Source organism: Siniperca chuatsi, linkage group LG16 (genome assembly GCF_020085105.1).
Source record: "Siniperca chuatsi isolate FFG_IHB_CAS linkage group LG16, ASM2008510v1, whole genome shotgun sequence".
In the NCBI taxonomy this organism is placed as follows: Eukaryota; Metazoa; Chordata; class Actinopteri; order Centrarchiformes; family Sinipercidae; genus Siniperca; species Siniperca chuatsi.
The window spans coordinates 979134-1007073 of NC_058057.1; the positions used below are offsets into that span (position 1 = coordinate 979134).

Below are 27940 nucleotides of genomic sequence, written 5' to 3' on the forward strand. Positions count from 1 at the left end.
TTCTTGACTCAGACCGGCCCACCCTAACCCCCCAAGTGATACCACCGCCCACACAACCCACGCCACAGTTTATGGGAACAAGATTACTGAACCATATTTCTAACACTAGCTTTAGTGAAACAGATGTAAAATAGAACAAGGGGAAGGTGGTGCTCTCAGGAGGAGGCTGGCTCGAAGGAGCACATGTTGGCACAACGGCACTGGGAGGAATCTCTGGAACCATCTGACCAGTAAAAGAAATAATACAGGAAGAAATGTGTTGGTGAGAAGACTGGTGAGTAGGCAAGTCATAGCATCAAATAAAAATAAACATATCCTAGCTAATTAAAGAGCAGTTTCTGCAGCAGCTCACTTCTCTCAGCAGTGCCATCTATAACCAGGTCAGCGTCACTCGAAGATGTTCAATGATCAGAAGCATTCATGCAGAACAAGAGTTCAACATTTGAAAGTTTACTGCAGCACGCAACCTTTTTTAATGTCCCGCCCCATCCAGGCTGTGATTGGTCGGTTCACAAAAATGGGCTGCTCTCTCTGCTGCTCAGGCTCACTAGGCTGAGATGACTGACAGGTAACGGCGTCAAATGAATAATTTATTTAAAAACATTTGGCTGCAACCGCCTCAAGGGACTTCAGCATCTTCTCTCTCAGCTTTTCAGCACCACCTTTACATTTTTTCTCTCTTTACTTCTCCATCTTGCTCCACTCCACTACTTATCTACAAAACACTTAACACAGATGGTAAAGGGGCGGGGCCTAGGTAATGTTAGAATGGACTGGACTAAAAGTAACTGGCTGGGAGAGAGAGGCTGACAGATGTATACCCAACCACAGCGGGCTCACTCGCCGACAGGGTTTGTCTGCTGGACAGGGGCGTAATGTCACGGGGGCGAATAGGGGGAAGCTCCCCATTAAGAGAGACGCTGTGCACATTTACGCACGAGGCACAGCAGCGTAACTTCATTGACTATTTAAATCTCCCGACACGCCGACAGGATCTGATGTAATGAATGTTCAGGGTTCCTCTACACACCCAAAAAGTCCAGGCTCCTAAAATGAAGCCGTCCTCCTGATAAATCCTGAGCGCCATCAGAGCTGTCTAAACATGTATTTCAGAAGCTAAAAGTTTAATTTCCTCTGGAGAGATTCCTCTGTCCTGTCAAGTTTTTAACTACAGTATATATACAGTTTTAATGCTTTAAATGTCCCTCCGAGTTATCGTGTGCATACTGGCACAATTATTTGGTATATGCTATATTGACCTATGAAAGGATCTTCGTTATGTGACAACCAGAAACTAATGTTCTGCTGTGAACTGTATTATGCCCCGCAGAGTGTTCTTTTTATTTAACATTCAGTGTTAACAGTTCTGTTGTCAATTTGCTCGGACCTCGTCATGTGTTACCTTGTGTGTGTTGAGTAAAACATAAAACGGCAGCAAGATACACACGTTCCTACAGCTTTAAGATTTTTTTTTAATGCCACTCAGAATGAAATTTAAGACCAATTTTACAATAACTAAAATTGAAGAAAAAAAACATGGACCGACATCAGTTACTTGGGGTTAGGGACAATTTTGCCCAAACCTTTATTGTAACATAAACATGCCTTTTTTGATGATCTACTTTAAATGTTGAAAAAAATGTAACACTTTCTAAAGTGGAACACATGGAAAACAATTAACATATTATCATAAAAGTACTGACAGACTGAAAAAAGCTCGTTCATTTGTCATCTTGGTCTGCTTCTCCCACAGGTGTAGTGCTATTTGTTTCAGTTCCTATGACGATGGTGCATGCACAGTTAAGTTGTGGCTCGTAATGTAATGTTAACCGCTGTTCCTACCGTGGAAAGTTTACATACATTAGTCAACTATAACTGACTTTATGAATAGTTTCATGGTGCTGAGAATATGAAGCGGCAGTCAGCCAGACAGCTAGCTCAGCAGCATTAGCAGCTAATGGCTGTAGTAGGTTGTAGTTAGCGGCATTAAGCAAATAAGGCGAATGAACACAAGTAGTTTGTTCTTAATGATTTCAGTTACTTACTTGTGCCGAGCAAATGAAGCCACATCGGAAACATCCATTCTGAGGAAAAGCTGCAGTGCATGCAGAGGTGAGCTCATCTAATATGCTAATAGGCTATGAAAACGGAGCTAAGCTAGCTTTCATTTCCAGCCTGTTAAAGTTTAACAAGCTGCTTTGTCATGTTTCTTTGCAAGAAACCGTCAGATCAGTGAGCGATGAATCAAAGGATGCTGTGCTGCCTTTTCATCTTTACTAGTTCATGTTAGCTAGCTACCGGTGCAACGATTTGTTGCATGTTACTCACTGCAGGAGTTGATGCCGCGAATCAGTCAACACACCTTAAATGTCAATATGACAACTTTGACCCTTCAATTTGTTTTTATTGGCTGTCTTGCATGACAAAACGCAATGCAACGCCAGAAAAAAAACAATGTCTTAGCATTAAGACTTTTGAAAGATTGATTTAAGACATTTTAATACCAATAAAGGCCTTATTTTTAGATGAATGAATTCAATGCCCTTTAAGCCTTTTTAAGGATCCGCGGGAACCCTGCACACACCCTGTGTGATACGTAATTGCTAACTTTAGCACTGGATTTAGCTAAGTTTGTAAACTATGTACCTATTCACAAACAAAAAACTCCCCTGTGGCCCAAAAAGCATTTTCCAGCATTATAAAAGACGTCTGTACTGTTGACAGGACGCCTCGAACTGCAAACAAGGTCAATTACGACTCTTTCTATTATGACTTTTTGATGCATGGAGGTTTTATATTTGTAAAACTTTCCTCGAGCCGAGAAAAGTGATTTAAAAACCCGTGACGTCATCACAATGTAAAGTCTATGGGGCGAGCGGGGGCGAGCGGGGCCAGGCAACAGGCCAGCAACTCTTATTGGAATGATTTTGGGGTCCGGGATCCAGTTCTAATAATACATCCATGGGTGCGCCCCGCCAAGGGTCCTAGGCTTCCACCTAGTTGGGCACCAGCGCTCTCCCCATAGGAAAACAATGGCACACTTTGCCCAATACCTTGCCCAAGCCTACAACACATTCATCTGCACAAGCAAAAAGAAACACACCGACAACCACACAAGATATATTCTAAACTATGGATAAATAAAGCTAAAATTCTAGATATCAATAGAGAAAATATCTATAATACACCTTAATAGTCACAGTAAAAATAACTCGAGAAATAATGGAAATTGAAAATAATTAAATAGGATGGGGGGACAGCTACTCAGAGTACTGTAGTGGGTTTCACAAAACAAATGTCAAGAAGGGGAGCAACACTGTAAAATGTACTGTAATGTGCTCCCCGGGTAGTGTAGCGGATTTTCTCTAGATTCATACAGGAAATAACGTCTCTAATCCAGCGCGAGTGGGAAGGAGGGGCAGAGTCCTTCCAAATCTAATATTGTAGGAGCCTCAGTGGGTAAATCTGAGTAACCTGGGAATTGTTTGAACCTGATGAATGACAGCATTATCAATGTGATGTAGCTTCAGTGAAGTGCTGCAACCAGCAAGACACAGAATGTGGCATTTTCATACAGTGTGGAAAAGTTTAGTCCCAGTTCAAAGGAGTTCGAGTAGTTGAAAAGCTCTTTCCAGGAGAATAAAGCAGATACTGTTGGTGTTGTGTTGTCAAGCAAGTTAATCATAAAAATGTGTCCAAGCTGAGAAAAATAAGTCCTTCTGTTCTCTGAAGCTAGTTGATTACATTTGCCTCATTGACACACATTAACATATACTTTGGCTAATTACCCTTCTGAGCTGCTCTGCGTACTTTTGACAACAGCAGGAAGAGCATGATTGTCACACATTTTAAATATTGCCAATATTGCCATTGACAAATTGTACACTCATTCATTATGTGCAGTAAATGTATTGTTACAGCCCACAGGTGAGGTATACACTAATGTGTGATTGTGCTAGTAATGGAGATGTATCTTTATAGATGAGAAAAGTTCCCTGCTGTCCACAGAGGGCATACTCATCCACATATTCATGACAGTTAATGTTAAGCCAAATAAAACTTATCACCAGTTATTTAGTACTCAGTATTCTGCATTTGAGCTCATTGAACATCATATCTGAATCTTCAAAGTTGTAGTGGCTAATTAATATAGATGAGAAACAGATGAAAGCCAGAATGCCCTGGCAGGGTCGTACACCTTTAAGAAAGATTTCTTGCAGGCTGCAGACGGATTCTTTTGCACTCGCCTGGGCCAGTGAGCCACACAACACTTATTTTTATTTCAGCGGGGGCTGGGCTTATTTAGAAATATGTATATTTCGCGTTGCATCGGCCCCAATTGTCAAGCGGCTCCAGATGGCCAGTCCGTCATTGGTCTGATCTGAAAACAGCAATCCACTGTGAAGCTCTGTTACCTGAAAACCTGATATGTCTGATCCTAAAGACAAACAATGGTGGTGAAAATTATACTGCGAATTATGTTTCCTGCATTAAAACGCTTAAAAAGGTGAGGTCAGTGTCTGAATACTCACAACAGCATAACCATCAATTAGAACTTCGAACAAAGAATAAATAAAGGCAACGACATATTTGATGCAAGTTTTTAGTGTTCAAAATGATTTTCATAGCGGAGTGAAACCAATGGAAACGGAGGGCTTTTGGACGGTAGGAAATCAATCCAAACACATTGGCTCTCAAACTGGACGCATGCTCCACACAGTGTTATGAGCCTAAGGAGACAATCAGAATCACGATAAAGCAGAAACTGAGTCATACTGTATAATAACAAGGCAGCGGATGGAGGTGTACTGGCTGCTAAGCGACATGATAGAGTGAGCGACAGGCCTCCAAGTGCCTGGCAAAAATAGAAATATTTACAATAGACAGAAGTGCTCTGGTTAAAAACCATCTGTCAGCTTCAGTATTAAGTCCCAAGGACATAATGCGTGTAATGCATGCAGAACTCAGAGACCTTGTGTGACAGGACACCTGCCGATACCAGACGTACATGATCAGGTATAAATAGAAAGTGAAACGACGTCTGCTGGAAACCTAGTCGCTCAACTGTGCCAAAAGTAGAGAATACCAACTTGTTTTCATGCACAACCATCTGATGTCAAGCACATCTCCAGCATTTTGTATTAATCAAGAAGAAACCGTTTTAGAGAAACATGATGAAAAATGTTGAAAATACAAAGCATTACATCTGGTAGTTTCCCAACATCAGCTGTTTTTGTTTGTTTGTGTTTTTCTTTTTTTTTCTTTTTTTTACTAAAACAGCCAAAAACACACCACCACGAAATGCTGTGTATCTGTATGGAGGTGGTACTGACCACTTGTAAATTTTGTTCTGACCTACCAATATTTTAGAAATGAGAAAAACACTGAAGAATCCAACGACTAAAGATGAAGTCGGTGCGTACAAATGCTTGATGAGGCCCATTGTACTCTTCGGAAAAGCGGTGCACAACATTCAGTAATGTAAACAAATTGTAGTTAATAGGCTAAAGAATGTGCGGACCCAGGAATTTTCTCTCTATGACAAAACATTGATACATTTTTGGCCAAAATATACAGTTCCTTGTCATGTTGCCACGATGCAACTACTTGCCTGAGCCCTAGCTGCTGAGCTGGGATCCAGTCTTTTCAGGCATAAGAGAGAAAGAAAAAAAAAATGCAATTCCTCAACTTCCCCATTGATTTAGCATTTATTTTCAGGCTATAGAAGGTAACTAAATCATCCATCAGGCACAGAATTCAACTGATGTGCCCCACAGAAACACGTGGTGTGACGTGCATTATCGTGGCATTCTTCTTTATCCACATGCACATTGTGACAGGAGCCTGGGATTTCAGTTTTTGGCTTTCTTTGAAAATTCTTGGTCCCAGTCAGTGTCAAAAACATCATTACTTAACTCAACAGAGCCAAACGGAGACAGTCCTGAGAAGAGACCCTTGGAACCACCAACACTACTTGGTGGAGGGCCCAGCTCAAAACACTTTCTCTTCTTCAGATGAACAGTGCTTTGATAGTCAACAGGACCATCATTCACAATCTGCCTCGCTCTGCACTTTGACATTGTTTTAGCTGGTGACTCTGTCCCTTCTTCGTGTTCCTGTCCTGGTGTGAGCTCTGTGGCTGGGGGGGGTAATCTGTCCTTTACTTTGCCCATGGTGACTACAGTTTTGATCTTCTTTGCTGAGCGTCTGTGTTCGAGGGAATTTATTGTTTCCTCGTCTTTAGAATTCGCTCTCGAGCATTCAGCGCGGTCTCTTCTCAGTGGGCTTTTCTTCACTCCAGTTGGAGGATTTTTTCCCACTTTCGCTGTGGTTGTGGGTTCAGTTGTGCAGGTGAAAGAAAATCTTGAGAGTTTATCCAGGGTGGAGGTGGCCACAGTGGACTTGGTGCAGCCTGCTCTGGATAGTGCTGGATCATTCATGCAAGTGCTTGGTTTTGAAGGTGGGGTGCACGTAAAGCCATCTACTTTAGTCTCATCACTGGTGCTGGTTCTTTGTTGTTGACACAGATTTTCTGTACCATCACTCCCCTTTATTCCATCTACAGTTTTTCCTTGTGCCAGTTCGTCAAAGGAAAAACCATCCTTACGGAGTTCTTCTGACGTAAAACAAACGCTGCCTTCAGAGCTACTCTCTCCCTCCTCACTGACACTGCTCAGATTTCTCCTGCCTTCACCTTCCAAAACATCTTGGTACTGGTTCTGTCTTTTTTTCTTCTCTGTGCCTGTAAGTGGGTCTTCACTTGAGTCATCATGACTAACTGGCTTCTGTGTACTTATTCTGCTCCGTGTGTGGGTGTGAAGATCTCTGCTGGCTGGGATACATTCAGCTTGGAACTCTGAGCTGGCATTGAGCTCGTGGTTGTGGACTGAAGGTATCATCTTCCTTGGTTTGAATATAAAGCCTGACAACTTTGCATGAAATCCTTCACCTGTTTCAGCTTCAGCGGCCATCTTTTCCCTTAGCACAGCACTAATGTTCTTAGTCCCAGTCTGCTCCCTCTTGTCTCCCTTCTCAAATATACCAGAGGACAGGGTATCCTGAACCAGGTTATTTGAGGGGCCGTTACCTGATGACAGCGTGCTGCTAGTGTGGCATTCTGTCGGATCTAAAACATCAGTCACATTTTTACTTGCACTATCTCCGGACACCACCCTCTCTCCATGTCCTCCTCCTCCCTCTTTGTCACACTGCTGAGGATTCAGCTCTAGCTCCCTGAGTCTTCTGTCTCTCAGCTTCTTAGAGACTTTCTGAAACACAGACTCTGCATGTTTTTTATCTTCCTGTCTCTGAGATTGCTTTATCTCCTCTTGGAGAGCTCTTATAGAGCTCTTTTCTTTGAGGTTTTCATTTTTCTTACTTTGTCGGTTTTCTTCTTCTGAAGCACAAGTAATTGATCCAAAGGGATTTGAAACAACACTGTGGTTTAATGTTGAGCCAGTGTTACTAAGAATGTCCTTCTCTGTTGGACAGTTTGGCTGTTTGGTTACTGTGGACATTTCTGACCAACTGGAGTTTGGTTTTCTACTGAGGTTTTCTTGAGTTGATGTAAGTATGGGCGAGGCCATACCATGTACCAGTGAAGGAGTGATGGAGTGGAACCAGTCCAAGCCACTCTCCACCGTGACATCACCCTTGCAGTTACTGGTGCTGTCATGGCAGTGTGATTTGTTGATGGAGTTTGTGTCTCTGAGTTGATGCTGGTTATTATAAGTTGGTGGGTCAAATTGGGAGGCATCCGAGGTGTTGCTCTTTAGCCTAGTGAACAAAGAAAACGCAGATGAACTCCTTTGGCATGATGTTAAAAGCTATGTTGGATTACCTCCCACTGAGACTCATCAAATGCAAAAAGCAGTCGTTACTCACCTGGCCAGTCTGTCCATCTCCTTCTGAAGGAGCAGCGGCAGGTTCAGTCCTTCCAGTAGTATCTGACACCGAGTTTGATACTGCTGACCGGGGTCAGCAGGGAAAGAAGTGAGTAATGCATTTACATTTCCCAGCAGAGCAGCGCCCTAAAAGAGGAGTGCACCGTACAGTTACAGACTGCCGCAGGATCACAGGCTGCAGTGTTATGGTGGAAAACAGGGACATGGGCCAAGAGCAAGATGAATAAAAGTAAAGGGTCACTAGTGTGTCAATGTCAAAACGTATCATGATAATCAGTCGAATATCAAGATCAATTCAATCCTTCTTGTGGCAGGGCAAGCCCCCCCACCCCCAAGCAGAGTCCCAAAGCAGTACAATGCTTGTGAATTGTCTCACTGTGTTTCATATTATAGAGGGGCTGCGGTGGAAAAATAACCATAATCTTCTACACATAGGGTTGTATAAAGATTCACTTACTCTTCACTAGGTGTAGATTCAGAATGTCAAAAAATGGGCTGCTAACAGGAAAATCTATTTAAATAAATGTGAATATATTTTACAAAAAAATATGAAAATGATAAACAATACGGCCTGCAATGTAAAATGTTTACGCTCAGAAAGCTGATATTGCATCGACGACAGTCATCCGCTTAAATCCCTAGGTTTCAACCTGTCTCAGCACAATGTCATTAGCAATAAAAGTGCAACACACATTAAGCCTTGCTGTCTTTTCATTTGTTGTTGCAACGCTGAAAAAAGCAGACTGAAGCGCTAAGATTTGTTGATGGTTTCTTCTGAGTTGCCTTACTGAGCGCATACACTCTTTACAATACACATCACCAATCTGTTCTCAGTCAAAGCGAAGTAGCCATTGCCATCTTGTCACCCTGTTTATCCACATCTGTTCTTACAGTTCCAGGTTGTTGTGGATGTTGAGCTGTCACTTTCTGTGGCGACACACAGAAGGAACCCTCATCTCTGTCTCAACCGAGCCTGCTGTGCACTTTTTGTGGCTGTCCTTTCCCAAAGGACTGTCGTGTGACTTATTAGTTTCTATGATGCAACTCTGCGTCATCAATCAATATACTCACCAGTATATATTTGATATACACCAGTCATGGTTCCTACACTTTCTTAAACATCAAATTCAAGAACCTTTCCAGACCCAATTCCCTGAAATTCAAGGACCCAACAGAGCAGAGACACAGATCAAGGTTAATTACTGTAACTCTGAGAATTTTTATAATGAGAACTAGCAGGCTTTACAGAAGCTCACAGACAACAATTCAAGAGAGAGGCCTGAATGTGTTAGAGATGTTACTTTAAGAACAAAAATATATCAAAACAACTTCATTTTCTATTCTTGCACAAAATATATCAATTCAAGCACTTTCAATGACCTGTCTATTTCTCTATTATAAATAAAACCTTCAAGGCCTTGATCCCCCCCCCAGTATATCAAAGTTTATTTATTATACAGTATATATTGTTTCTATTGTCCAGCTCCTTTCATTGTCTAATGAAAACTGAAAATTGTTCCATAATGGACAAAATACATCAGTGACACAGTAAGGTGTAAAACCAAAAGGTCCAAATATTATGAAACAAACTGAAAGACAGGGGTAAAAATCCTATTAGTGATCATTATTCTTGGAACAAAGTGTGTCATTTTGTTTTCTGCTTACCTGCATGGAGCACTCCATGACGGAGACAGCCATGACAGCGTCCTCTATGGTCGCCGTCTCTCTGTACATAAGCCTGGCATGAGCTGTAAGGTTCAAATAATTCTGTGTGAGTGCACAGTTGTGTTGGGTTCAGCTAGTTATACACAGTCAAATGTATTTGCATTTTTGTTTTGCCCAAGACAATGCTTGCCATTACATTTAAAGAAATTAACTTAACAGCAAGACAATGAGCCCAAGTATAAATCCAAAGCTACACAGGATGTCCTGCCCTGGTCCAGATCTCAGTCCAACTCACAATTTGTGGCTGGCCTTGAACAAGGCTTCCAGTCCCCATCGCCATGCAACCTGACAGAGCTTCAGCAGTTTTGTATTTTAATTTGTAATTCATTTAGTCGCTTGTAGAGATCTGTTTGCACTTTAAGTATTAAAAGGGTTTTTTGTTGATCAGTGTCAAAAAAGCCACATTAAATCTACTTTGATTCGGTGTTGTGTATGTAGCCTTGCCACTGTCGCCAAGTGCTTGCTCATGGTGGGAATAATATTATGAAGAGGAAAAGAGCAATGAGATAACGTCTGTTATGAATTGGAGCTATATAAATAAAATTGAATTGAATTCAAAGGATGTGTGTGTGTTAGCCTGTGTGTTAGCCTGCCAGTCTAAATACAAAAATGTATTTAGACTGGCAACAGAGCAGGAAACTCACCAACACAGAGGTATATAGCATTAGTCTTAACGTAATGCTCATTTACATAAGTGAAGCAGACGCCTCATTCTGGAGGAAGAAACATGAAATTGTTGCACATAACAGGGCTAACTGCTAACCCTTGTAGCAGAAGAATTTCCCCACTAGAGTAGATTCACCATGCTCTTCTGTGCTGCACTGCTCCATTAGCCTGGTTCCAGATTCACTGCATGCACTGCAGCTTTGTTCAGTGATTCAAACATCTCATTGGTGGCTGTTTCCACCGGTTGGAGAAACCATCTGATCATAGCTTTGTACACGGTCTTAAGATTGGAGACATCACCTTTCTACATAGCTCGGTACCTACCTCAATTATTCTTATATTTTGCATTCCATGCAGTAGCATATGACCCATTTTGTTTGTGAGTTTTTTCAGATTCTTCTGTCTTCATGAAGACAATACGGACTGTTACATATACATTTTTTATTTTTTCTAATAAAAAATGGTGTCCCTAAGAACTGTGGGAGTGCTTCTTTAGAAACACTCCTGCAAACACTACTTTCTTCTCCGAGGGTACTCTGATCTCGCTTTGTGGTACAGGCTACTGAGAACAAATGGGAGTGACGATATCAGTTTCCTCCAGCTATCTTTGGGCTGAACTCCGGTTTTCTGGTATCACACAGCTGGCTCACCTGTAACTGGGTTCGATCACCATGGTAACCAATGCTGCATGGTTATTTTCAGAGGATCAGATCAGAATCTGTCAACAGCCCGACAACTGACCGATCACATCACTAGAAAAATTGAGTCGTCATTCCTACAGGACCTCCACACAGACAAAGTACTGACTTTAAAATAAAGAGCAACAGATATTTTATAGATCAGTAGAATCACTTTGCTGTTTCAGACTGTCCGTGTCTTGATTTAATGGCACAAGTTTCATTTCAGATTCCGGACCGTGTCGATGCTTTAACGCTCCCTTTCCATCACTTGCTCATATTAGGTGCGTGGTGCTGATGATGTTGCTTGTAATTAACAACGAATATAACAACTTTCTGAACGCGCTCATGACCGGACTGAAGACAGGTAACCCAAAGAGAGCCGGAATCAGTTGAACTGGCTTTGAGATACAGGGTCCATGTCAGTGACTTTAGGCCTGCAGCTATCGATTATTGTAGTCAGAGTATTCTACCGATTATTCCATCAATTCATCGAGTGATCGGATAAGAAATGCTTTTGCTTTATTAAAGAGCAATAGTAAATATGCAAAAGAGAAAAATCAGACAGGTCTCTTAAAATGAACAACTAATTGGTTTCATTTTTAGAATTCTACATTTTTATTGCTTAAATTGCAAACAATATCTGTCAAAACTAAACCCATTTAGTGCATTTATGTGCCGTATTACATTCTGGGTTTTAAAGAAAACATGTTGCAAAAAACAAACAGCTTTGCTTTAAAAAAAAAAAAAAAAGTTTTTATACTTAAGAACTACAAGTTTCAGCCTGACTACAGCTCAGTAACGTGAGCCTTCACTGTCTTCTTTGTGGCATCTGTAGGAGGCAGAAACGAGCGGACAGGAACTGTGACATCATCATCATCATCATCATAATAATAACAACAACATGAATGAAGCTCAGGCCTTCACAGACTGACTGCAGCATTTTATTTTCTGTGGTTAATATCTCTAATATCATAACTAGCCGCCACATTGATTTACGTGGTTAACTAGCCGTTACAGACAGCCTTAATTAACACTTTACTAGCCCTCATGTACCTTGTGTGGGGTCGCTCTGCAGACTGGACGCACAGACTGTAACGTCAGGCTTTCTGCTGAGATGCTGGAGCAGAGACGTCGAGCTGTTGTGGTCGGCTGGTTCAGCTTTACAACACAAACACTGGGCAGAGTTTTCATGGACTCTTTCTGTCTCTTCCCCCCTCGCTATTCTCTCCCTCTTCCTCCTCTTTGTAATCCGCGCTGTCAAATCACTCCAAAGACGCTCGGAACGTCTCTGATCACACAATGTCAGCGCGCTGTGCGACAGTAATAATCATCCGTGTAATTATATGGATTAAACTAAGTAATCGAGTTACTCGAGGAATCGTTTCAGCCCTAAGTGACTTTCTTTTTTAAGATGACTTTTTGCCTTTATTTGACAGGAACAGCTGAAGAGAGACAAATGTGTGTGGGGGGATTCATGCTCTGGGTCTGTGTGGCTCAGACATGAGACTTTATCTTTCTGTCTTTATGAACGCTGCCATTCATGGATATCTACAATGTGTTGAGCAAGCCCAAGAAGTCAGTCTTTAGACTTTTCTTGTCAGTGACAGCCAGGTGTTCGGAAAGTTCACAGCTGTAATCTCCCTAACCTCCCTCCTGCTCAAAGAGAGGATTAAAAATCCTTCTTAACACAATGTCATGGATTACATTAAAAACTGTTTTGTGGCTGAAGAAGCTGTCAATGAACATTTCAAGGCCAGATGTGTGGGCCAATAGTAGACAACTTGTAACAATGTTAGTGGTGTAAGTCTTAGTAACATTTAAGACTTGTGTTGATATGGTGTACAAAAACACTGAATCATTTCCAGCCATTTTACTTTGAGAAAGATTTTGTAGTAAATTTAAAAGTGTTAAAAGGGAATGGTGAATACTTTGAATTCACTATCGGCAAACAAAGAACTGACCACAACCCATAAATCAGCTTCAAAGGCTGAGGTCAACTCAAGGTTACCTAACTTAAGATTTAAATGGATATCAAAATGACTGAATTAAGATGAAGTCAAACTTCCATCCTCACCTTCAGCCAGTCTGCTCAGACTCTCCAGCATGCGAATGGTGGTGCGGGCAGCGTTGCGGCCGTCACTCTGTCTCTGCAGCTGGTAGTAACGTGTCAAGATGCTGTTGGCCTCCTCAGACACCTGCGGCTGCAAGCGTTTAATCACGCTGAAATAAGCCTTCATTTTGTCCATGGACCACAGGCTGGAAGACTCAGCAGGCAGTCCTGAGAGCAAAACCACTTTCATCATGAAGCTCTTCAGAGAAGGAGTGTGTGATGGGACAAAATGAATACTGATCATTATCACAGCATTACTGATCATTATTGATGTTACCGTATTAAATCACAATCAAAGTATATACCTTAACAAAAACAATATTAATATTTAATACTTATTTGGTGGTTTGTGTTCTGCTGAGGAGTTGGGTCATTTTCAATAAATCTATGTTCATAGTTATTCAAGATCTATTTTCAGTGTGTATTTTTTCCACACTGTATTTAGAAATATTATTTATTTACTGATATACTAATAGTTATAGATATTCTGATTTCTACCTGGAATGATGTTGTATAAAGTTGTCACTATACAACTGACATACATAATGCTAATGATAATATTTCCAAATTCAAAAGCACATCCTCTACCTCTGTCCTCCAGAATAAAAGAGGAGATGATGCGGTCCCACTCTGCGTTTCTGGTGTCAAGCAGAACCAGAACCAGGTCAAAACGACTCAGCAAAGGACTGGCCAGAGCTACATTCACAGACAGCGGCTCGCTGGGATCGTACTGGCCTTTAGGGTTGGTGGCTGCCAGGATGGTGGTTCGAGTGTTCAGCTTACACACCATACTGTAGAGAGGAGAGAGAACGTAGAGCAGGATACAGAATAAACAGAAGAGTGAATCTCAGTGTTAATGTCTATCTTAACCTTGCTAACATGCTAAACTAACATGCTCATGGATCCCACACCTTCTTAAACATCAAATTCTTTTCAAGGACTTTCCATTCCCAATTTCCTCAAATTCAAGGGCCCAACACGGCATAGAGACAAGAGAGATCAAGGTTAGTTACTGTAACACTGAGAATTTTTATAATGAGAACTAGCAGGCTTTACAGAAGCTCACAGACAACAATTCAAGAGAGAGGCCTGAATGTGTTAGAGATGTTACTTTAAGAAAAAAAAATATCAAAACAACTTCAATTTCCATGTCTATTTATGTCTATTTTCAAAAACTGTCAACGCCTCGATTTCCCCCCATCAAATTCACAAACTTTCAAGGATTTCAAGGACCCGTGGGAACCCTGCATGGTGAATATGGTTAACAATATACCTGCTAAACATCAGCATCATTGTCATTGTTAGCATGCCAGCATTAGCATCTACAGTGGTGTGCAAAAGTGTTTGCCCCCTTCCTGATTTCGGCATACCTTTTTACCGCCAAACCCCATTAAAACTAGATGCATAGCGGTGTTCTCTGCCTAGACTAGAATTCTATGAGCGTGTGGACATGTATGCATGACTGTCCTACCCAGCTTTGGCTACACTAATAGACTGCTGCTCCATAGCTTCATGGATGCTGATGCGGTCATGTTCCTTGATGCTGTTGAATTCATCAATGCAGCACAAACCACCATCTGACAGGACCAGGGCTCCTGCCTCCAGATGCCAATCACCTCCATCTTTCACCGCTGCTACTGTCAGTCCTACAACAAATTACATCATGTGTCAAGAAATTCAGTTACTTCCAGTAATACCCAAAACTGATAGGATATGTAGCATGTATAATTCTTTATCTGAGAACATGAAGCTCTTGATGACAGTCCTGATAAAAAGCTAATATGAGGCCCTAAAAACAAACTCCTTGAACCTAAGAGCAGACAGTGAACAGGCACTACCTGCACTTGTTGATCCAATTCCAGCCGTGAGTACAGAGCGAGGCATGATCTTAGCTGCATACTTCAGGAACTGAGACTTCCCTGTGCCAGGGTCACCAACCAGCAACATATGACACTCACCTAAAGAGGACAAGATTAACTCCACAGTGAGATGGCATTCCCCAATGGACCAGTTTTTCCAAAGACAAAAACCATTGGAGATTGGTTTTCAATCTCAAGAGGGCGGGTCTTACGTAACATGAGCCTGCCACAAGGCAGACGCCAGAGAGGCGAGAGTAGAGGAAGAGGAGAGGGGCATGCTGTGGAGAGCGCAACTCATTTTGTTAAGAACCCTCATCCCTAAAGTATTTGGGTTTAGTTTCTGACTGCATGTACTGTAATTGTTAACTTAAAAAGGTCCAGTGTGGAACATTTAGGAGCAGCTGTTGGCAGAAATGGAATATAATATATAAGTATGTTTTCATCAGTGAAAATAAGAAGCGTTGTGTTTTCGTTACCTTGGAATAAGCCCTGTATATCTACAGAGGGAGCGGGTCCCCTTCCACGGAGGCCGCCATGTTGCACCGCCATGTTTCTACAGTAGCCCAGAATGGACAAACCAGTCACTGGCTCTAGAGAGGGCTGTTGGTATTTTTCAAGAGTTTTGCGGCCACCGTAGTTTCTCCTACGCACTTGGAAGGGGAGGGCGAGGCGAGCGGGATTCAAATGGTTGCAAACAGCAATTTCCCCGCTAAATACCACTAAATCCTCCAGACTGGGCTTTTAAATGAACTGAAACTGACTCTGGGGTAAGCACACGCACGGTCATTAACACAAGAGACAGGAGCAGGGCTGGCCCAACGACGCAGTCGAGTGGATGACACTGCAGGGAACAAGTGGAGTGATGGCGGAAAGCTAGCTGAGCTCAGAGGTACTTCAATCTCCTAGACCTACAACAAATAATTTTACTAGGACTACCTGTGCCGTGACAATATATTGCATAATAAAAGACGTAAACTCTCTGGCTTGGAGGGTCTTAAAACGTGTGCTGAGATTTATTTTAAAAAGTACATTTATTGACATTTTTAATTATTACAAAATGGCAAAACAATTGAGTCTTTTTCAGTTGTTTAATTTAAACACATAAAAAACAAAAAGAGATACCCCTGATCTTGGTCCCAGAAGAATCTATTCTCTGCACTCCGCCAGCCAACACCATGGCCACCGCCAGTTTAACCACATACATGCCATATACCTGAGGGCACAGGCTCAACAAGATCTGGTTCCTACCTTCAGAGGGGAGAGAATAACGTTTTAAAAAAGAAATAAAACTAAAACAACTATGAAAATATAGTAGAATTGTTAGTGTTATGAGACAAATTCGTTCGTACCAGCTATGGGATCATGTTTGTAGCTATTCCAGAAGTCTTCAAATTCTTTCTGAACGTCCTTCATGAGCAGAGCAGCAGCAGCCTGCTGGTTGTTCACTTCTATGTTGTTAGCTTTGAGGACCAGCTCCACATCACAGCGAGCACCATCATAAAAGGGCTTCCAGCGTTGGCACATTACCCCATAGACAGTCACATCATCTCCTAGGAGCACCCCATACAGTCCAAAATTACTGAAAGCTACAGCATGAGCACTGTGCACTGCCATCATCGGGTGAAAATGAATACTGTGGTTTCTCATTTCATTTCAGCCTTCATGCTGCAACAACGCTTTGTCTTGCAGCATCGGTATACAGGACCAATAAGGTATTTTGTTTTTTATAAAGGTATTTTGTCACAGAAATGTTAACAGCTTTTAATTTAGTAATTAACAAAAAACAAACATAATTCTGTTCTGTTTCTAATCACTGTGAGGCAGAAAGGGTAGTTGGTAATGTGACGGTGGATTTCCACAGCATCATCACAGGCAGTCAATATAATGCCACAGCCTTCTGTTTGCTTTGGTACTCCTGTACATGGAGGTTTTATTTGATTTTGAACTGGGCCTCACCTTGTGTATGTGTTAACAAGCAAGTGTATCTTGTCAAACCCATTTACGGTTCTTACCAGATTTACAACTGTCAACCAGGTCGTCCTCCAGAACCACCACCATAGAACGAGGAATACTGCCCACTGACAGCCTCTGCACCTGTGGTGGGGGGGTGGGCAAGATTTACACTGACCAGAAGTACAATCCATGTTTTAGACACTCTGCAAGTTAACTTTTATATCTGAAGAAATCATGGTACAGTAAGTATTTGGACAGTGACACCATTTTTGTTATTTTGGCTCTGTACACCACCACAATGGATTTCAAGTGTTGCCAATCCGTGTCCCATTAGAGATTACTTTCAATGTCACAGATAAAAGAAAGTGCCTTGTAGTAGTGGAAGGTGATAAAATACATTAAATATTGCTCAAGGGGAAAAATCCAACAAATTTAAAAGTCCTTTTGAAAAAATAAATAAATAAATAATAATAATAATAAAAAATAAATACATTTTAAAAATAAAAAAAAAATAAAAATTTACACAAGAAGGCTAACCTAGCTTAATTTAACAAGGTCAGGGAGAGCGCCCAGCTCCCCTCCCCCGAAAGAGAAGCTAACCTTAGATCCAGGCCAGGCAGTACGAATGTACTATATAATGTTTTGTTTTTATTATGCAATACTTTTCTGACCTTTTTGAATCTTGCCTCTGACAAATACCCCATATTACAAATAGAAACTAAATCTAACACTAAAACTAATAAAAACTAAACTAAAACTAAGCATTTTCAAAAAACTAGCAAACCTGCAAGGCCATCGTGAAGCTGAAAAAAACCAGAAACAATCAATCTAGACAAATAGCAGAAACATTAGATTTGTCCAAATCAACTGTTTGGTATCTTCTTGAAAAAAAAAAAAAAGAACACACTGGTGATCTAAGCAATAGGAAATGGCCTGGTAGACCCCAGAAGGCTACTGCAGTGGATGACAGAAGAATCCTTTCCCTTGAAGAAAAACCCTTTTCAACGTCAGCAACATCAAGAAGACCCTCTAAGAGGTAGGCAAATCTGTGTCCAAAATCACGATGAGGAGAAGGTTTCACCAGAATAACTACAGAGGGTTTACCACAAGATGCAAACCACTTAAGGGACCGAAAGGCCAGGTTACAGTTTGCCAAGAATTACCTCAAAAAACCTGCAGAGTTCTGGAACAAGATCTTGTGGACTAATGAGACACAGATAAACCTCTACCAGAGTGGTGGAAAGAGGGGAGTGTGGAGGAGAAGAGGAACAGCCCTTTACCCTATGCATACCACCTCATCTGTAAAAATGGTGGAGGTAATGTGATGGCATGGGCATGTATGGCTGCAAGTGGAACTGGCTCCCTCGTATTTACTGATGACATGAGCAGGATGAATTCTGAGGTATACAGAGCAATCCAATCCGCTCAGGTTCAACCCAGTGCCTCAAATCTAATTGGACGGCACTTCATGCTGCAGCACGACAGTGACCCAAAGAGACCAAAAACTTTTTCAAAGAAAGTGGAATGTTTTTTAATGGCCAAGTCAATCACCTGACCTGAATCAAATACAGCATGGATTTCATTTGCTGAAGGCAAAATGCCCCAGAAATAAGCAGGAAGTGAAGACAGCTGCAGTAGAGGCCTGGCAGACCATCAGCAGGGAAGAAACCCAGCGTCTGGTGATGTCTATGGGTTCCAGTCTTCAGGCAGTCATTGACTGCAAAGGATTTGCAACCAAGTATTAAATATGACGACTTTATTTGATATTATGTTAATTTGTCCAATTACTTTTGCTACCCTTAAATGTGGGTTCTATCTATAAAAATGGTAATTGTAATTTTATGTAATTCCTACACAATTCACCCAATATTGCTGTCAATACCTTTAAATTAAGGCTGAAAGTCTGCACTGAAAGCACATACTAATTTTTTTGTTTTATTTCAAATCCACTTTGATGGTGTACAGAGTCAAAATAACATAATTGCATAATTGCCCTACTTGCTCTTGTATCTTGATCTCCTGGTAGTCCCTGCAGGCAGCAGGCTCAGATCCAGACAGACAGCTGAATTTGTATGAGTTACAGCCATTAGGATTTGGACAGGCCACCGGTTGGAGAAAGGTATAGGACTGGTCAAAATCAGCCTGCGCCGTGAAGACATGACGACACTTTACGCACATGTAATCTCGCTCATATTCCAGAACCTACAAGACAAAAGAAAATGGTAAATGACATGGTAAAACTCACATGTAACCACACATTTGTGATCCCTTTATTCAGCCACAGGGCTACAGCAGACAGTTCATTACAAGTAATTGTTGTTCCCACTGTACGAGGAGTGGAAGGCACAACCCTCATCCGAAGCCAAAAAACTTTTCAATTACTTTTATTTGTATAGCGCCAATTCATAACAGAAGTTATCTCATTGCACTTTTCCTATAGAGCAGGTCTAGATCGTATTCGTTATAACATTATTTACAGAGACCCAACAATTTCCACCAAGATCAAGCACTTGGCGACAGTGGCAAGGAAAAACTTCCTTTATGAGGCAGAAACCTCGAGCAGAACCAGACTCAGGGTGGGCGACCATCTGCCGCTGTCAGTTAAATCTCAACAACAAAAAAAGATAGCACGCACCCAGTCACCTGTATTTTTGTTTTATGGCTGTATATTCTTCTCTTTAGCACCCTGTTAACTACTAGTACTTTGAGGATGAGCTCTTTACAAGAAATGAATGTGCTTGCACAGAATACCTATGAATTCTCCAGTGAAAATGCTCAAAGAATCCTTCCTCCATGTACAGACACAATATTGTATATCTTTTACCTTGTTGGTCATTTCTAATTTCCCCACTGGTGTAACTTTTTGATCTTACATTAAATACCCCAGTCTTGATCTGTTGATGTTGCATATGATTGGCTTGTAATAAATAAACTCCACCTCTCTCATGTGGGGGAGTTAACTCACCAGATTGGGCCCAACAGAGAGAGAGCCAACACGAGCAGCAGCATTATGATCCACCAATTTCAAAGGAGCTGCAATGTACAGCAATCCTGCACTTCACAGTTCACACTCTCCGTCTGCCTGCAAAAACACATTTAACTAACTAACTCACAACCCATTAACTATCTTCACTTATCTAAGAGTTATACAAGTATGGTCATCCAGTTGCCAAGTGGTGGCCTTAAGCTCTATGTCTACACCTCATCGACTAATCATCACCCATCTCACTCAACTATCTTCCTATTCCAGTTAGTACTACCCATCTAACCCTACTGAATATACCTTACTCACTTCCTATTCTCTATTTCTATCCTTCTTTCACCACCTACTCACTTATCAAACTATTCATTGTTTCTTTTTTATCAATTTCACATTATCCTTCTGATCATATCTGTTTGACATTTAATATGTTATCTACATATTGTATCTATTTTAATATTAGTTTGTGGTCTATGTTTTTGTATCCTCCTAAGTCTGTTTTTTCTCCACCAGCAGTTGAAGTTCTTTTAGCTTGCTGCACGCTGGAGAGAAATGTTCCCGGTAACGGTGTGCAAAGTCCGCATGGATGGAGACGCACCAGCACATTTCCCTCTCCCCCTGCGCTTCCCTCATGGACAAAGATGAGGGCACTTTGACCAGAATGTCCAGTAATCCCACGGATGAGACAACAAAAGTGGGAAATAAATTTACTGGAGTTGTTCCCCTGATGTTCATGAGCGAGCTCCAGGTACTACAGCAGAACACTGAATTTACAAACCAAACAAGACATAACAGTGCGCACCAACACACAGAGGCAGCCATTTGCGGTGCCACTTTGGTCTTATTTACACATAATTAACACATTTATTTAAATGATGTCTAACCTGATTGCCTCATCATTATCGGATAGATTAGAAATGACTTACGTTAAGTGTTACCTACTTGTGTGTTTGTGTGTGTCTATTCCATCTCCTGGCAAATGCTCTGCTCGTGAAACAATGGCAGTACAATAAAGTTTACTTTAATTCAAAAATAACTGCTGGTGCTAAAGGATGAGTAGGAAAGTCGACAGTGTTGAAAACTGAACAAATGCTGTTACCTTGGTAACACTGGTGCGTATGACAGTACCAGTGACAGACAAAAAGTGCCCTACATCTCTGGACCTGGGAATGGTGTCTCTGGTCAGCTCTGGACAAACTGGCAGACCTGGACACATATATGAGAGTCAATAAACTACAACAAAAAGTAAAAGAAGAATTCAACAGGCAAATCAGCAGCAAACACTAAACTATGCAATCTCTAAAAACACAGGGCAATACTTATAATGTCAAGACTACCAAAATCACAAATCTTCAGATTTTTTTACTCTATACTCCTTTTTAGATTAAGTACTAGCTTCAACTTAGTCACCTGTCTGTCTCTGACGCTAGCCAATATACAATAACACCCACCCAGACACAGTCTTAAGTCTTTTTCATTTTGTAAAATAATGTAATTCTATAAGATTCCCATAAATGCAATAAGCAATAGCTATGGTTTAAACACTGGTGCCAAATAGCAATGTGGTGCTTTTGGGTTGTGCTATGGCCTGCAAACACCAGACTTTCCAGTCCACTCCCTGACACTCAGCCCCGGAAAAAAGTCCCTTCACATCTGCAGAAGGTCCAGCCCACCCTGTGTAGACATATACATCATACAGGTTTTGTCATTTGTGCAATTACATTGTCAGAACTAGGGCCGCCCTAGTGGTTAAGGCAGCGACCATGAACCGCAACGTCCCCGGTTCACATAAGGCCGGGAACCTTTGTTGTATGTCAGTCAGTCTCCATCTCTCTCACTTATTTCCTGTCATCCCCCTTTCAGTCTGCTATCTAAAGGTGGCATAAAGTGCCCAAACAAAATGTTTACAATAAAAATGTGATAACTACTCTGACAGGTTTTGATAATTTCTTAATAATTTCCAGTAAAGGCACTTTTTTTCTGAGATACTGTCACCACTTGCCTTACAGAATCCTGCACCGGTTTCATTTCTAAAAACACTCCCTGTTCTAACAGACGATGCTTTATTCATTAAAACCAACAGCTAAACCAGCTTATCATTTCTTCAGTAGGCAACAAAGTAGACTGCAGAAGAATACATTACAGAACCAAAAAACAAGGGATATTTCAGGCCAGAAGAGAGGAGAAAGTTCATGTATGTGACAGTCTGAAATACTATAAGTCCTCACAATGCAAGCTCTGAGCAACATCTGGTAACATCTGACCGTCATTCCCAGCTGGAGGTCTAACCTGTGATGCGGGCATGAAGAGTGTGTCTCATTCTCTGTTCTGTTGTTCCTGGTCCTCTATAGTGCTTGGGAGAGGAATTCTCTGACAACTCCATGGCTGTTCTGTGTAACACTTTATCAAATATAGCCAGGACATCATTGGGATAGGCGTTGAAATAGTCCCCAACCTGTGGCCACAGGCAGAAGAGATACCATGTAATTACTAAAAATGACAACATTCTCATTCTCACCCTCTCTCTCCCACTCAATTCAGTTCAGTATGCTTTAGTGGCATGAGTGTAACACAGACAGCACTGCAAGTGTCAAGTAATAATGAGATTAAAAGAAAAACAAAAAGTACAGTTCATAACATCAGGGAAATAACAGAAAAAAAATCCAAAAACAATGAACATTTGCTCTGTGTGTTTGTGACAGACTGTGGAAGTGTGTGTTGATGTTATTAATGAGTGTGTGTGTGTTGTGGGGGCGGTGTTGTGGTGTGTGTGTGTTGTTGGCGGTGTGTGTGTTGTGGTGTGTGTGTGTTGTTGGTGGCGGTGTTGTGGTGTGTGTGTGTTGTGGGGCGGTGTTGTGGTGTGTGTGTGTTGTGGGGGGGCGGTGTTGTGGTGTGTGTGTGTGTGGGGGCGGTGTTGTGGTGTGTGTGTGTGTGTGTGGGGCGGTGTGTGTGTGTGTGTGTGTTGTGGGGCGGTGTTGTGGTGTGTGTGTGTGTGGGGCGGTGTTGTGGTGTGTGTGTTGTTGGCGGTGTGTGTGTGTGTGTGTGTGTGTGTGTGTGTGTGGGGCGTGTTGTGGTGTGTGTGTGTGTTGGCGGTGTTGTGTGTGTGTGTGTGTTATGTGGTGTTGTGGTATGTGTGTGTTGTGGGGTGTGTGTGGTGTGTGTGTTGTGGGGTGGTGTGTGTGTGTGTGTGGGGGTGTTGTGGTGTGTGTGTGTGTGTGTGTGGGGCGGTGGTGTGTGTGTGTGTTGTGGGGCGGTGTTGTGGTGTGTGTGTGTGTGTGTTGGCGGTGTTGTGGTGTGTGTGTGTTGGCGTGTTGTGGTATGTGTGTGTTGTGGGGGGTGTTGTGGTGTGTGTGTTGTTGGTGTGTGTGTGTGTGTGTGTGTGTGTGTGTGTGGGTGTGTGTTGTGTGTGTGTGTGTGTGTGTGGGGCGGTGTTGTGGTGTGTGTGTGTGTTGTGGGGCGGTGTTGTGGTGTGTGTGTGTTGTGGGGCGGTGTGTGTGTGTGTGTTGTGGGCGGTGTTGTGGTGTGTGTGTGTTGTTAGTGGTGTTGTGGTGTGTGTGTTGTTGTGTGTGTTGTGTTGTGGGTGGTGTGTGTGTGTGTGTGGGCGATGTTGTGGTGTGTGTGTGTTGTTGGCGGTGTTGTGGTGTGTGTGTGTTGTTGGCGGTGTTGTGGTATGTGTGTGTTGTGGGGGCGGTGGTGTGGTATGTGTGTGTTGTGGGGGCGGTGGTGTGTGTGTGTGTGTGTGGGCGGTGTTGTGGTGTGTGTGTGTGTGTGGGGCGGTGTGTGTGTGTGTGTGTGGGGCGGTGTTGTGGTGTGTGTGTGTGTGTTGGCGGTGTTGTGGTGTGTGTGTGTTGTGGGGGCGGTGGTGTGTGTGTGTTGTGGGGGCGGTGTTGTGGTGTGTGTGTGTGTGGGGCGGTGTGTGTGTGTGTTGTGGGCGGTGTTGTGGTGTGTGTGTGTTGTGGGGCGGTGGTGTGTGTGTGTGTTGTGGGGGCGGTGTTGTGGTGTGTGTGTGTTGTTGGCGGTGTTGTGGTGTGTGTGTTGTTGGCGGTGTTGTGTTGTGGGTGGTGTGTGTGTGTTGTGGTGTGTGTGTGTTGTTGGCGGTGTGTTGTGGTGTGTGTGTTGTGGGTGGTGTGTGTGTGTGTGTGTGTGTGTGTGTTGTTGGTGTTGTGGTGTGTGTGTTGTGGGTGGTGTGTGTGTGTTGTGGTGTGTGTGTGTGTGTTGTTGGCGGTGTTGGTATCAGTATAAGAGCGAGGAATTATTCAAAACTATCAAATAGTTAACATAATTACAGAATAATAATTAACTAAATTATATATAACAACATGTATATAATCTGGTTATAATAGAAGAATGTAATATATATACAAATAATATTAGTCAGATCTTCATAAGCCAGATCAATTACAGGCCTACTAACCAAGGTGACTGATATATACTAAATAAGCAGCAGTTAAAGAAGTCAGAGTTGTGTTTGGCAGGCTCCGGTGACTGTCCTCAGGTCGTCACATGAGCCGATAAACTTTGCTGTAATCATCTCACATTTAGGAAATTCTCCAAGTAAATATGGGAGTTTCTCTGTGTCTTATGTTTTCAAATTCAGGGTGTGTTTTCATTGTACTGGGAAAATGCTGATTTTCAGGTATTTGGGGCCTGAGGTGAGAAGTGTAGTTCTGTCTGACACTGGGAGCGGAGTCTGTCCTCCTCTGGCAGCCAGAGACTGCTTGCTGAGTCTGAACAGTCAGGACTTGAATTCAGTTAGGATGTTTTACTGTGGTCAGATACCATTTTAATTTACTCTGTGTTTTTGCTGTTTCCTTCCAATATGTGATATCGTTTTCTTTTTGTTGGTTGATAGTTTGGTTTGGTGTGATCGGGTTGCTGTAGTGGTCCTGAGGCTGTCGGGGGCCTGTTAGGTTGTCTGGGCAGAGTCTCAGGACCAGCTGGCTGAGGGGGCTCTTCTCTGGCTTCAGCTCTTGGCAGGTCTGGGCTGTGTGAGGGTTTGTCTGGGGGTCACTGGTTTTTAGGCGACTGTAAAATTGAATTGCTCTTTTTTGTATTTTCAGTATGGGGGGGGTTGGCCGAGTTCTGCTCTACAGGCATTGTTCGGCGTCTCTCGCTGCACGTGCAGGACGTTCTTACAGAACTCTGTGTGGAACGATTCTGTTATTGTTTTGTCCCATTTGTCAAATTCATGATTTCATTTTGATCCCCAAATCTCACTGCCATTGAGAATTATCAGTTCCAACACAAATTGGAAAATTCTATCTACAGATTGAAGAGAATTGGATTGAGCTTGCATGAAACGGGCATAGACCTTCAAATCAAATGACGGCAATCAAAATGACGGCGTATGTTCTGGTTATCTGTGTCTGTTTTTCATTTGATCATTTTCTTAGAGTTTTCCTTATTTTTTGTGCATTCAATGTCAAACCATTTGCTATTGTGTGTGTGTGTGTTCTGACATTACCTCCATATTGGCTTCAAACAAGGTCATGGCATTAACAACAACAGGGTGATGGGTCTCTTCATTAGTCTCTGCAATAAGCTGGAGAATGTCCCCATGATGATGCTCGGTCAGATAGCTTTCAAACACCCGGCCAATCAGGGCCTCCTGTTCTGGGTTTATCAACATAGTGACGTGATGTGATCTGAACCCCTAGATGAAAAGAAATTAATTTCAGATCATACAAATGTCATGTTCATTGGAGTTAAACGACAAATTAAAATAAATGCCATGAGCTGGTCAACCAAGTTCACAGCAGCTCTCTACTTGTCATAAACACGTCCACGTGCAGTCAGGAATAAGAGCTCTCCTTCTGCATGGATTCCACTGAAATCAAACAGATTTGTAATCATCGGAAAGGTTGTCCCTTTCCATAACCTCTTTGTTGATATGTGACAAAAAAAGCCTGCAACCAACAAGCTCATATGATATTCAATTCAATTGTATTTATACAGCAGGTCCAGGCTTTGCGAATGCAAACAGAAAAAAGCCCTTGAAGGTATGTAGTTCTCAGGGGAGCGCCGCAGTGGGCAGCTCCCCTCAGGAGTCCCCAGAAGAGCTGGTCCCAAACGCCTAATGTAGCGAGTCCCCGCAGGCCGGTGTGAGTGGGTGACCAATAAAATCTGTTTTTTGACAAATTGTAGCGTTAAACTTGTGTTTAGGGATGGGTATCATTAGGATTTTATCGATACTCTTATTGGTTCTTTTTCATTAATAAATAATTGCTTTTTTTAAAATATATTATTTTAAAAAAATAAATTCAGCTAATTAAATGTTGTTTCTAGAGCAGCAAAGTCACTATATAAACTCAGTAATATCTCACTGGAAACAAATCTAAAATGCCAATAAAATAAATCATATTCCTGACATCAAAATACAGAGTGAAGTCATCAGACCTCAGTCAGTATCAGTCCTTGCTCCTGTCCTCTGTCCTCCTCCCTCTGCTGCTGCTGCGACTCACTGCAGGTGTTACCTGGCAGGGGGGGGGGGGGCTGCTTTGTCTCTGCCAGCAGGACATTTACAAGAATTTGCCAAATTTTAAGATTAGTGGCGTGTGTGTGTGCGTGCGTGTGTATGTGTGTGTGTGTATGGGAGCTCAGCCCCGACACACAGCAGGGGAGGCTGCAGCGTGAAAATTAAACTGTTTTTGACAGGAAGGCTTGTTTGTTTGTTTCAACACAGATTTGTTCACAATGTAGCATTATCAGGGGAACAGTATGTGTGTCCCCTGGACGCGTCAACAGTGGGTTTACTGCATCCTTTGGGATTTTAATGAGTCAGAGACGCAGGACGCGTACCTAGCAGCAACGCTGCGCTACATCCATGTCATCCAGAAATCCACTAATATAGGCCTAACACTGGAAAATAAACCACTGTGCATGATGCCGAATGGCCTACTTGTAATGGAGCAGTCTTACGTTGTATTGCTGGTACTTACAAGACTACACATACTTCTACCACTGAGTAGAGAGAGCATCAGTGATTTTCTATTCAAACCATATGTGATGTTGGCATTAACAGAGAGTCAGTCATTGCAGAACTGTGAAATGCTGGATTTGCTTTATCAGAGTAACACAGCAGTTTGTTTCTATGCCAGGGCAGGGCCAGAAGGGCGTGGCACTCATGTACATTTTAATACATACTGAAATATCTTTTAATGCGATTAAGGCCGTCTTTGATTAATGGGTTGTAAATAATAATGCACACCTCATCCAATCACACAGCACCGGTAATTTCAGACCGCTGGTGCTTTTTAGTGCAGGACTGGAAGATTTCACACACAGGTGTCACGTTTATTTAATCCTCTGGAATAATCCAGCGGCCTCGGGGCATTTTTAATTTAAGCTAACTGCAATCACAATAATCCAAAAATATTTTGTTGGGTTGTTTCAATGTGAATAATTCTGCTGCTTACATGCACTCAGTCACAGTACAGTAGCATCATCGTGTGCATGGAGACCAGTCTTAATTAAATAATGAGTGAGTGAATAACAAAGGCAAGTGATGCAGCCATATGAAGCCGTACTATAAGTTACTGTAGCTGTTGCCTCATTGCACAGGTCTTTATGCAGCAGCAGAAGTGTTCAGTGTTTGGTGAAGGCCCCATTCACGATGTAGAGCCGCCGCTGTTTCTCTAACAAATTCAACTTGTTCTTGAACTTTCAACCGCGTTTTGAGCGTCACCGTTGATTAGGACGCCCGGTGATGAAGTCGCTACAGCATGGGGCGAGTTACCTGTCTTTAGTCATTCAGACTCCCTGCCTTAACATCACCTCCGCTAGCTAACCGCAACATGTAACAGCAGCAGAGGGTAACATACCGTGTGTTACAAAGACAGAAACACCTTCCTCCTTCCCCGACGGACGCAAGCGACTTGTGTTGCGCGGGCTTTATTGACGGTGGGCGGCGTCTTCTTCTTCTGCTTCTGCTTCTTCTTCTTCTGCTTCTTGTTTTTGGCATCCAGCTTACCGCCACCTTCTGCTCCGGAGTGTGGAACAGCCAATAGATTTAAATCCCTTCAAAATAAAATATAACGAGAAATAAAAATACAGCAGACACACAC

General features: G+C 42.2%; 1 protein-coding gene across 3 annotated transcripts; it reads right to left on the bottom strand.

Annotated features, from left to right (window-relative positions):
- Positions 1-1454: 1454 nt before the first annotated feature.
- Positions 1455-27918, bottom strand: mcm9 (minichromosome maintenance 9 homologous recombination repair factor). Of its 3 annotated transcripts, XM_044169477.1 has the most exons (15): positions 27698-27892; positions 25342-25530; positions 22167-22332; positions 20977-21083; positions 18896-19099; positions 16957-17038; positions 16294-16494; positions 16067-16192; positions 14924-15043; positions 14557-14731; positions 13674-13876; positions 13050-13253; positions 9570-9652; positions 7885-8030; positions 1455-7776 (listed from the first exon to the last, which is right to left on the bottom strand). In XM_044169477.1, exons 2-15 carry the CDS (start codon positions 25504-25506, stop codon positions 5853-5855), a joined length of 3906 nt encoding a protein of 1301 aa, XP_044025412.1. In that variant the 5' UTR covers positions 25507-25530; positions 27698-27892; the 3' UTR covers positions 1455-5852. The 3 variants fall into 3 exon arrangements, with proteins under 3 accessions (XP_044025412.1, XP_044025413.1, XP_044025414.1); XM_044169478.1 differs by lacking the exons at positions 16067-16192; positions 16294-16494; XM_044169479.1 differs by lacking the exons at positions 1455-7776; positions 7885-8030; positions 9570-9652 and having other exon boundaries at positions 13096-13284; positions 27698-27918.
- Between the last annotated feature and the right edge of the window lie 22 nt (positions 27919-27940).

Excerpts from the sequence above, each read along its gene's own strand:
- mcm9 (XM_044169477.1), bottom strand. The coding sequence starts at position 25,506 with ATGTTGATAAACCCAGAACAGGAGGCCCTGATTGGCCGGGTGTTTGAA. Across the intron at positions 17,039-18,895 it reads AGATCAAGATACAAGAGCAA|GTGCAGAGGCTGTCAGTGGG; the intron begins GTAGGGCAATTA and ends CCCCCACCACAG. Across the intron at positions 13,877-14,556 it reads ATTAGTGTAGCCAAAGCTGG|TATGGTGTGTAAGCTGAACA; the intron begins GTAGGACAGTCA and ends TCCTCTCTACAG.